Source organism: Rosa chinensis, chromosome 7, assembly GCF_002994745.2.
Source record: "Rosa chinensis cultivar Old Blush chromosome 7, RchiOBHm-V2, whole genome shotgun sequence".
NCBI classification, from domain to species: Eukaryota; Viridiplantae; Streptophyta; class Magnoliopsida; order Rosales; family Rosaceae; genus Rosa; species Rosa chinensis.
Genome location: NC_037094.1, coordinates 14,228,424 through 14,240,176, shown reverse-complemented (window position 1 = coordinate 14,240,176; position 11,753 = coordinate 14,228,424). Strand labels below are relative to the sequence as shown.

General features: G+C 38.6%; 1 protein-coding gene across 1 annotated transcript; it reads right to left on the bottom strand.

Moving 5' to 3' along the window:
• Positions 1-8,906: 8,906 nt before the first annotated feature.
• LOC112177447 lies at positions 8,907-9,852 on the bottom strand. Its single transcript, XM_040511338.1, has 2 exons — positions 9,037-9,852; positions 8,907-8,984 (listed from the first exon to the last, which is right to left on the bottom strand). Exons 1-2 carry the CDS (start codon positions 9,850-9,852, stop codon positions 8,907-8,909), a joined length of 894 nt encoding a protein of 297 aa, XP_040367272.1.
• Between the last annotated feature and the right edge of the window lie 1,901 nt (positions 9,853-11,753).

The following is an 11,753-nucleotide window of genomic DNA, read 5'->3' as shown; positions in this document are numbered from 1 at the left end:
AAGACTTTAACTTTAAGGGGCAAAGATTATTTCCACATTTTTAATAAGAGTTTAGATTTGGAGTGAGCAGCCACATTTTGAACAAGAAGTGAAGAAGTAGATTTAATAGAGAATTCTCCATTACCAGAAGCTCCCCAAAACATTTCATCTGGATAGGAGAAAAAAGGAAGAGGAATTTGTTCAATTTTTTCAACAATATCAGGAGGCTACTGTTCTGAAAGCTTATGACAGTTCCAATCTGCGTTTAAGATATAATCTACAACAGTTTCGAAAGTATTAACAGAACTTTTCTGATGATCAGGAAGGAAACTAATTAGAGGAAAAGGAAAGATCCGGTTAAAAAGCCAACAGTCAATTGACTTCCATCTCCAATTGACCATCTAATACCAAAAGAAAGTAGTTGTCTAGAATCCAAGATTCCACGCCAAGCTAAAGAAGAACTGGCTTTCTTTCTAACAGTCCAGAAAGAGTACTTCCTGAGATACTTAGCCTTAATGAGCTGAACTCACCAATTCTGCAGCTCAGTTAGAATTTTCCAACTTAATTTAGCTAGAGCAGCTTGATTAAAATGACCAATATATAGAAAATATTAAGTGGAGTTTGCTTACTGTATAAGTTTATTACTTGGTCTTGACCAATAGAAAATATTTACTTGATAGAGAAGTTTACGGCGGTCACGAGAGGGTTTCTTAAAACCTAGCTCCAAGGCTATATATAAGACCAGTCGACCAATTTAAGAAACTTTTCTCCTCAAAGAGTGCAAGAGTACGGGATCAAGAAACACTCCAAGAAGGCAAGAATGGTAGATTTAGAGAGCCAGCTGGTAGCACCAAGCAACCTCCGCAAAGAAAGAACCAGCAACTGCTTCATCTACTGTTTGGCGGGGTTCGTGATCTTATGCTCTGCCGTCTTGGTTTTCGCAGTACTTATTCTCCATATCAAACCTCCGGAGGTCAAACTGAGATTCGTCAACGTAAAGAACCTCAACGACTCACCTTGGCCACCTTCCTTTAACACAACTTTGGCTGCGGAGATGACTGTGAAGAACCCCAACTTCGGGGTCTACGAGTTCGAGCCGAGCACGGTGAGTTTCTTGTACTGTGGAAGCAGAGTCGGGAGTTCAGTATTGGTGATGGGGGAAGCTAAAGGGAAAAAGACAGTGAAGGTGAGTTTTGGGGTTGATGTGAGGTCGAATAGGCTACCGGAAGGGCCTAATACTCTGGTCAGCGATATTAATTCCGGGATGGTAAAGCTAAGCGGCTCTGGCACGGTGAGTGGTAGGTTTACGTTGTGGAAGATTATAAAAAAGAAGATGACGGGGAAGATGGATTGCACGATGACGTTGGTTGTGAAGAGTAAGACCATCGAGGGTCTAGTATGCAGATAATGGAGCGTTCATTGATTGATGAGTAGTGTTTATTTTCATGTTAGGGTTTTTGGTTCTTGGGACTGATTCAATCATTATATTTTTGTAACGATTTATTTTCTTGTAAACACATGGAAAATTGGAAATCAAGTCGATCAGCAGCAAGAAAAAGAAATCATGGAACCTGTGTACGTATGAATCTCAAGAAACATTAATATGAATAACATCTCACTATAGATTATCATGTACAACTTTAATTAGACAAATGTATGAAAGAATCTCTGAGTATTTCACAAACAATTGCTCTCAATCACTTTGCAAAGATAACCATCGTTAATTTCTCAGTTCTCTGTATTCTCTCTTCACTTTTTCTCTTAATCACAAACAAAAGATCCATGATCCATTGATATATACATGTTTCACCGAACGGGCCACTTCCAATATATCTGCACAAGAAATGCTTTTCAACACCCAAGAAATGGCCTGGGTCAGTAGGCGTAAATGAAGGAGACGAAATGGTTTGGCCAGTTCATGTTGCACCCAAAACTAACAAATCATTTGCTGAAGTGAAGAGTCTTCTTGTCCACCTTTAGAGCTCCCCCATGCAGGGGCGGATCTATGTAGTGGGCTATATGGGCTCAAGCTTAGACAGTTTTTGGTGCAAAAAACGACTAAGTATGTATATATATATATATATATATATATATATATATATATATAAAATTTCAACCCATATCCAAAGAAAAAAAAAAGAATAGAGAGGTAAAATCGCGTTCTCCCCCAGCCACAGCAGCTCACTTCTCTCCTCTGTAGTCGGGACGTCGACTCGTCGAGTGCTTCACTGCTTCTTTCCTCTCTTCGCCTGAATCGCCTCGTCGCCTATTTTTCACTCAACGGAAATATCAGACCCTCCGCAGCTCTGCCTTTTCTTCTCCACCTCTCCCTTCCATTGCCCGATCTAATGCCCAACTGCCCAGGATTTCTCTCACTCTCCTTTAAACCAATTTCTTATCTTGTTCGATTTTCTTAATGTGGGTTCCTTGGGTTGCTCCACTTTTTTATTAATCATTTGCATCTCTATGCTATCTCACTGATTTAAGTTTTGATTCTGGGCATATTCCATTTCACTTGCAGATTTGCAGAGATTCTTGGCTTCTTGCAGACTGGAGTGGAGTGACCGAGTGATTGCCTGGGTTTCTGGAAGAGTTCTGGCCCTCCATGTAATTGTGAGTTGGGATTTTGAGTTTTGGGTATAAGTTGATGATTGGGATTGTTGGATTTGTTTAGGGGATATCAGTTTTGGGTTTGTTTCACTCGGCTTAGCCGGCTATCTGCCTATCTCTTTTAAATTTGTCTTGCTTGTGTATAGTGTTTGTGTAGATAATATGAGGCTGAACTGTCAGAGGCCATGATAGAAAGAAGGGGAGCTATTTAATATTATGAGGCTAACTAATGCTCAACTCCTGAGTTTGATCCTTATCGCAGCGTTTCGGACTTAATTGACTGTTGTTGAGTGTTGATGCCCTTTCCATATGGATGTGGTTAGTGTTATAAACTTTATATTCTTTAGCCTATTTTATACACATAATTAGACATTAAAGTATGCTGCAAGTTAGTAACTAATAATAATGTATAATTAGTTGTAGTTGTGTTATGTCTGAAATGTACATATATTTGTATAATTCTAATGGTGATATCTATATAATATTATAGGTAAAAGTACTAATGACAGATCACCGGAAATCCAAGAGGTACAAAAATCTTTTGTCATGGTTTACAAGTGGTACTCCATCAAGTGATAGTGTCGATGAGATTAGGAGTGGGAGTGGGAGTGTGACTGGGAATTCTGTTAATGATGTCCCTTTAAACCCTTCTCCATGTATTACACTAGAAGAGTGTCGTAATGAAAGAATTGAGAGAGAAGAAAGTTTTGATGTTACTTCTAATTAGCCTAAACAACTCTCGGATCCTGGATCCGCCACTGCCCTACATACGTTGTACCAATGAGCGAAGTCACAAATGCTCTCCACGCATGCAAACCGAAAAAAGAAGGAATCGTGAGCGACATCACTGATAGGTTTCATCCCATCATAGTCTTTAAGCAAAGCAAAGAATCATACAATTAATTAGCTAGTGTTAGGAATTAGGAAACACTGCATGCGTAAAATTTCCTCTTTTAACTAAACTACTTGGTGGATTGATACATTTTGAATAATCAAATACGATTTCAGAAATTTTCGTTTTTTTTTAATGAGATGATGATCTTCAAGTGGTGCCTTTGGAACAGGAAGACCTTGTATCATGGTTCAACATTACGTAAAGTTTGGATGGAATGACTTGTGTCCAAACTAGTACTAAACAAATCTACAATAATTATGAAGTAAGGGTTAGGGCGAGGATGCAAGTACCAACCTCCTCACACTCAAATACTAGGAATAAGAAAGAATAAAATTAAGATTCCCAAGACCACCCCACTGACCCACTCCAAATTTCCAACTCCGTAACAAACCCGGCAACTAAACTCTTCCATTTCTCACATGATCATAGTGGAGAATTCGTTCTATAATTTGCTGATCAAATACTCCAAACTCAATCGCACTTTATAGGTTGGGGATGTTCAAGGGCCGGTCGGGGAGATTCTAACGGTTTGAGGCGAAAAATTAAAATGTGGCTTCTTAAAAATAAAAAGAATAATAATATATGGGGGGTAAAATTTGCACACCCAATATTGCAAACCACACACCCTTCTATTATTTTAATAATATTTTACCTCACATGTCTTTTCACTTCCTAAAATGCCCTTGAGTCAGATTTTTTTTTTTGGTCTCTCTCTCTCTCTCTCTCTCTCTCTCCTCCAAATCACGACATGGATTTTTCTCCCGTTCTTGGCTATGATATTGGCTAGGCAGATTATACTACAAATGCAACTCAATTTCAAATTTTGAAACAGAAAGGGGCATCAAGCTTGAAGTTCAAAACCCAGAAAGGCAAAACAGACTACATATACAAATTTCATCTCATATGTATTAGCAAAACAGATGCAATTTGAACCAAGCTTGAAGAAAGTCGAACCCAGAAATAGAAGCAAGGACACAACAGTGGCAGAACCATGATCTGAAAATGGGGTGGGCTAATTTTAAGAACATAAAAATCTTGCGTAACAGAAAGTTCAGAAACAGAAATCGAGCATATATACTGCATACCAAAATTGGCAACATACCAAAACAGATGTAGAGCATACCAAAAATCCAAAACAGGCAGCTTACTCCGACATTGCATTACCAAAGGTCCAAAATAGATGCTTGATTCATATTATTTTCATACCAAAACAGATCTCAATTATACAATTTCTCATATACAAATTGCATCTCATATATTGATATAAAAATGTCTCATACTCTCATCTCAATTTAATGAATTTATACACTGGAAAAAGACAAAACAGATGCAATTGGAACCCAGAAATCAAACAAAGTAACTAAACTTGAAGAATCCAAAATCAAACCCAAAAATTGAACCAAGCTTTAGGACGTTTATGTTTTGCGTCGTCGCTGCTTTGCTACTTGAGTTCGACCCAGAAAAGACATCATTGGACCACGAAGAGCCACCACCACCAGCTCGGTATTTGTACCAGCAATTTCCTCTGCACCAGATCTGATCAGCAGAGAACACCCCATAATCAAACCACCATGAGATATCCACCACCATCCCAACCAAACCCGCCATGAGAACACCCCATCTGATCTGGACACCTTGAGAACACCCCATCCGATCTGGAAAACTCAAACCCAACGTGCCGCCGCCGACATCCCTTGAAGCAGTTAGCCATGGATCACAATTGCTTCTTCCCCACCATGAAGAAACCATCAACCACCCACCCGGCAGTAACCACCACGCACTAGAGAGGCTAGAGGCCCGTGCCGGCGCCGGGTTCCCACCGGAGAGGTGGACCAAAGAGAAAACTGGAAAAAACGAAGCCTTGCGCAAAATTGCAGTTTGCCGAGAAAGACGGAGCAATAGAAGAACTGGAAAAAAAAATCCCTGTTGTGGTTTCGAGGAGAAAGAGAGAGAGAGAAAGGAAAAGAGTTAATTCGATTCAAGTCCTTTTTGTTATATAAAAATTAGATCTAGTCCGCGCATATTTTCTTGTTAATTGCGGTCCATTTGTTTTTTTTACCATTTTGCCCTTAGAACCAAGTAAGGTAAATAATTTCAAATTCACTAATTAGATCACAATTTTAGCTCAATTTTAAATTTTAAATTCAAATTCCAAAATTTACAATTCATCAATAATAATTTTCAGACAAAGAAGACTGAATGCATTCATATAACTCAATATACCTAAGATGTAGGTCTAATATGTATATACCTACATTATAGGATGAAAAACATTAGAACAAAAATTCAAACATTATTGCTTCATTTGTATCTATATAGTAGGTTTTTGAAGTTGTGTCGTAGAGATTTAATCTATCTAGGCATACGAAGCAGGAAAACAAAACATAGAATATATTCTCAATCTAATCAAAAGGTACAAATATGTATATATAGAACTTATACCTAATTACAAGATAAAATGTATGAAAGAGAAAATGTGAGATAATGAGAGAACCTTAGATATAGAGATATAGAGAAACTTGATTTTTTTTTAACTTGTGAAATCTTACCTATAAATAAGGCATATAAATGTGAAATAAAAATGTCTAATCAAATTCTATGACAAATATAAGGCACTATGAATAAATCCTAGTGGATTAAGTAAAACCAATGGAGGATGATATGACTGTAAATCCATGTAGTTGAGCTTGGAAAGGATCATACCAAATATAAAGAAGTCCAAGCTCGATCCTGTTGGACGTGTATTCATATATTAACATTTTTTCATCATTTTGAATGCAACAGCCCAAAAGCTTCACAAGATTACGGTGCTGAAGTTTGGCTATCAGTATAACTTCATTTTTGAACTCCCTCATTCCTTGACCAGATTCCTTGGATCGCCTCTTTACAGCTATTTATTTCCCTCCTATCAATGTACCCTATTGATCGTTGTTCATAAAAGTCATGAAATTTATCATAAGGGTAGCTCATTTCAATTTGCATACAATTGCATTACCTTGTACACAGGTCCAAAACCACCTTGTCCCAGTTTGTTGTTGCTTGAAAAGTTATCAGTGGCATCAGCAATAGTGGTGAAGTCAAATAGCAGCAACTCCATGTCTTCCCTTTCTTCTTCACAGTAATCCATTTTGCAATCCAGCAATCTTCTAACATCTTAATAGTGGATATCGTCATCATGAATCATGAATGTGTTTTTGTCAATGGTTGTGATTAGATAACATCATAATTGCAGATCACTAATTATGGAATAATTATAAAGTTTACGATTTTGGACTGAAGGTAATATAGTTTAGTTATCAATTTCAAACAAGAAATCAATTGGACAATAAAATATTGCTAATGTTACGTTTTTCCATAAATTTCAAAATATTGATTACATTGCAATTAATCAAGAATACAATAAATGCCTTTAAAATTAGTATTTTCAGCTTTTAAGATATTCAATAAGGGTATATTCGGAATGCACGAAAATGAAAATTGGTAGTGTTGAGTCAGCAAAATATAAATGGAAAAAAATCTAATGTGGCAGTTGAGTCATAGGACCGCGATTAACAAAAAAAATCAACCGGACTATATCTAATAAGGGGTGTGAATTTTGGACTTAGATCTAATTAACTCAAAAGAAAAAGACCCAAACAAAAAAAACTGACTCAAGGGCATTTTAGAAAGTGAAAAGAGATGTGAGGTAAAATATTATTAAAATAATAGAAGGGTGTGTGGTTTGCAATATTTGGGTGTGCAAATTTCACCCCCCTAATATATATATATATATATATATATATATATAATATTATATATATACACACACATACAGTCTTTCTATGTTAAGGACTCTCTTTAGATTTTAAAATCTAATGATTTCCTTGAATAGATTCACTTTTCGATCGCATATCCACATCTCGACCATTCAGTTTTTAGGTCCTAATGTATAGATCACTTCTACAAATTTTCAGCCAAATTGATAATCATTAAGGCATTCAAAACTGCAATTTACAATTATGAACATGAATGGTTCAGATTGGACAGATTTGGTTCGTTCATTGATTTAATATAGTTTAATACATTAACGATCATCAATTTGGCTGAAAAATTGCATAAGTGATCTATACATTAGGACCTAAAAACTGAACGGTTAAGAAGTGAATATGTGATCGGAAAGTTGTCAAAATATGAAAATCTGTTCCTTAGCTAAGGAACGGACCTCCTATGCAGAGCAGAGCAAGCCTGTGTCTGTGTGTGTAGAGAAAGAGAGAGAGAGAGAGAGAGAGAGAGAGAGAGAGAACCTCCTTAACTTGAAAAGTGAGGATGTTTTTATTTATAGCTTGTAGTTTAGTAATCTTAATCTAACCATTCATTATCTAGTTACATACACACATATGAATCATACAAAAAATTAGCTAAATCGAAAAACATTTAACCATTTGATTAGCACAATGTTCGTTTTAATTTTATCTAACGAACTACATTTGTTTACACGATTTTGAATAACCAATTGATTATAGATTTGATTGATTTTTTGTAGACATCATTCTTGCGTAACAATCTAAAGGATCAACGGTTGAAATGATTAAATTATATCATATACTAGTGTAAAATAGTGAAAATCCTCAAATTCTTAAAGTAAGGAGGTCCTCTCTAGAACTGGCCTACACACACACACACACACACACACACACATATGTATATGTGTGTGTGTGTGTGTGTGTGTGTGTGTGTGTAGAGAGAAAGAGAGGATCTGAGGTGGACGTCCGCACTGCCCCAAAAGTGCGGACGTCGATGCTTCTGCACCGATCAAGTGCCGACGGAGGCGCGAATCTTACTGAACGAAGATCGAACATCGATCTTGACCTTTCTTCTTGCTGGTGGACTCGTCGGATACTAGTATGCAGTCGACCTTGATCAGGCTTGAAGTTTCAGGTGAGATCGCTGCTTAGAACCTTCGACCCCGATCTCCTTGGCCTTCATCTTCATGGTGAAGCCGTCTGGGATGCTCCTGGCCTCCATCCGGCAAGATTCGTGCCGCCATTGGCGCTTGATCGCTACACAAGCATCGATGTCCGCACTTTTATGGTAGTGCGGGCGCCCCCCCAGAACAAGCATATATATATATATATATATATATATATACACACACGCACCAAATGACAGTATAAAATCATATATTTTGAATAAAAATAAATATAAAATTAATAATAATAAAAAAGTATATGACTATTTTTTTTTTTTTTTGTAAAAGGGGTTTGGAACCCAGCCTAGCTGGGAGGCTCAGCCCCACGCCCGGTTCCATTTATTATATTAATAGTAGAATTTTGCAACGGGGGGGACATAAAACCTGAACCCCGTGCTAAAGAGAAACAATTACAATAATCCTCGTAGAGTACATCCTGAATAATAGCAGGAGTCTCATCTAACCAAACATCATCTAAGCCAGAAACACTAGCAAGGTGTGCAAGTCTATGTGCAACACCATTTGCTTCACGAAAAATATGTCTGATTCTAACTGGTTGAAAAACAGAGAGATAGTCTTTGCAATCATCTAAAACCCGACTTACCTCTGAGAAATTCTCCTCCTCAGAATTGAGTGCAGCAATCAGAAGGGCAGAATCGCTCTCAATGTCAATTTCCGTCCAACCTTGGTGAATACCAAGAAGAAGACCAGCTCTGCACGCCTCAGCTTCCATATTAATGGCTGAGTGTGCGTGCAGAAAAGGCCTTGCAATAGCAGCAATACCCGTGCCCAACTCATCTCTGACGACCACCCCAATTCCTCCAATCCCACAATCAGCTCTAAAAGCCCCATCAATATTTATCTTCAGTCTCCCTTGAGGTGGACATTGCCATTTGGTCATAGGCCTTTTCTTTTTCCGAGTAGCTTTCGGATGATATTGTTGAAAATCCTCCAAACTCTTAATGCACCATTGAATCATATGTATAGGCTGAAAACTTCCACCCTTCCATACTAGATTATTCCTCTCAGTCCAGATGGCCCAAAGAGCCATAAAAAACAAATCAACCTGTTCACTAGTCAACACATCCAGCAAATCAAGAATCCATTCTTTAATATTAGGTGCAGCATGGGTCTTAGCACAAAGCTTTAATGGGCTAAAACTCCAAAAACATTGGAGTGCATCACAATCCTTAAACACATGCTTTACTGTTTCAATAGAGCTTTGGCAGAGAACACAATTAAGATCATGCAATTGTACTTTACGTTGGGATAATGCTGACCTGGTGGGAATAGCACCATGCAAAAGCCTCCAAATAAAAATCTTAACCTTGGGAGGCACAGTGGCATACCAAATTTTGGTCCAGTACCACCTTAGATGACCCCCAGCGATTGCCGAAGACGTCGAGGCCTTCTGCACCATTTTTTGAGAGTTGTAACAAGTGTGATAACCACTCTTAACATTATAAACCCCTTTAGAATCGAAATGCCAGGTCAAACGATCACTTGCTTGTCGAAGGCTCAACGGAATGGATGCGATCATACTCACCTCCACCTCAGTAAATAGTTCGTTCAACAACCCAACTAACTATTCTCTATTCTCTTCATCAATGAGATCTGCTACCATCCAATCATCAGTTCCCTCCATAATGGGCGAAAACGATCTGAAGGATGAAGGAAGAAGCAACCAGGGGTCATGCCAGAGGGAGATATGTGAGCCATCACCCACCTGATACCTGAGGCCCTGACGCAACACCTCTCTTCCAGCCATAATACTCCTCCATGTAAATGATGCACCCTTCTTCAGGAAAGTACAATTAGGAAAATATTCCACGTACCTTCAATAACCTTGCAACTAGAGAGTCAGGCCTCTGTAATAGTCTCCACCCCTGCTTAGCCAACCGGGCTAAATTGAAACAATGCATATCTCTAAACCCCATACCACCCTCCAACTTAGGGCGGCATAATTTCTCCCATGAAAGCCAATGAATTTTTCTATCCACCTCCGAACCACCCCACCAAAAACGAGCCATTAATTGGTGCATTTCATTACACATGTGCTTCGGCAATTCAAAACAACTCATGACATATGAAGGGATAGCTTGGGCAACCGCTTTGATTAAAACTTCCCTACCGGCAATAGAAAGAGTTTTCTCCCTCCACCCTTGAGTTCTAGCACGAACTTTTTCATTCAAGAAGGCAAACGCCTCCTCCTTTGAGTAACGTACTAACTTCAACTGGCAGACCCAAATATTTGTCGTGCTTATCAACCCTTTTAACCCCCAAGTTTCCCGCTATCTCCTCCTGCATGTGCAACGCCACATTTTTGCTAAACGAGATGCAACTTTTTTGATAATTGACCTGCTGCCCTGAAGCATTCTCATACACTTGTAAAATATCTTTTAGAGCCCCACACTCTGCAAATTCAGCCTTAAAGAAAATAAAGGAATCATCTGCAAAGAATAAATGAGAAATACTTGGGGCTCCCCTGCAAATCTCCACCCCATGTAACCTGTCAACGTGCTCAGCATGGATAATTAACCTGGATAATGCCTCTGCGCACAAGAGAAAAAGATAGGGTGAAATAGCATCCCCTTGCCTCAGCCCTCTAGATGGACAAATTCGACCTCGGGGCTCCCCATTAACAATAAAAGAATATGAGACCGTACGTACACAACCCATAATCCATCTCACCCATACATTACTGAACCCCATTCTAGTCATAACTGCTTCCAAAAAAGACCACTCGACACGGTCATAGGCCTTACTCATATCCAACTTGAGAGCACAATACCCCTTCTTTCCACTTCTACGCCTTTTCAAACAATGAGACACTTCAAAAGCCACTAATGAATTGTCCGAAATCAACCTTCCGGGGATGAAAGCACTTTGAAACGGAGAGATTATCGAGTTAAGCAATGGCTTCAATCGGTTGGCAAGAACTTTTGACCCAATTTTGTAAATCACATTACAAAGGCTAATAGGCCTCAACTCACTCATATGCTTCGGGATTTTAACTTTCAGTATAAGAGTCACCAACGTATTATTAATTGCCTTCAGCTTCTCCTCTGACCCAATAAAAGAACTTACTGCCTCTACTACGTCTCCACCGACTAGATCCCAATAAGCTTGATAAAAACAAGGAGAGAATCCGTCGGAGCCAGGTGCCTTCGATGGATGCATAGCCTGAATAGCCCTGTAAATCTCATCAGCTTCCACTCCCCTCGTCAACACTTCATTCTCACCTTCTGATATAACATGCGGCATTGCTTCTAGAATGTTCTGGAAGCCAGCAGGATTAGAAGATGAAAATATCTTTTGAAA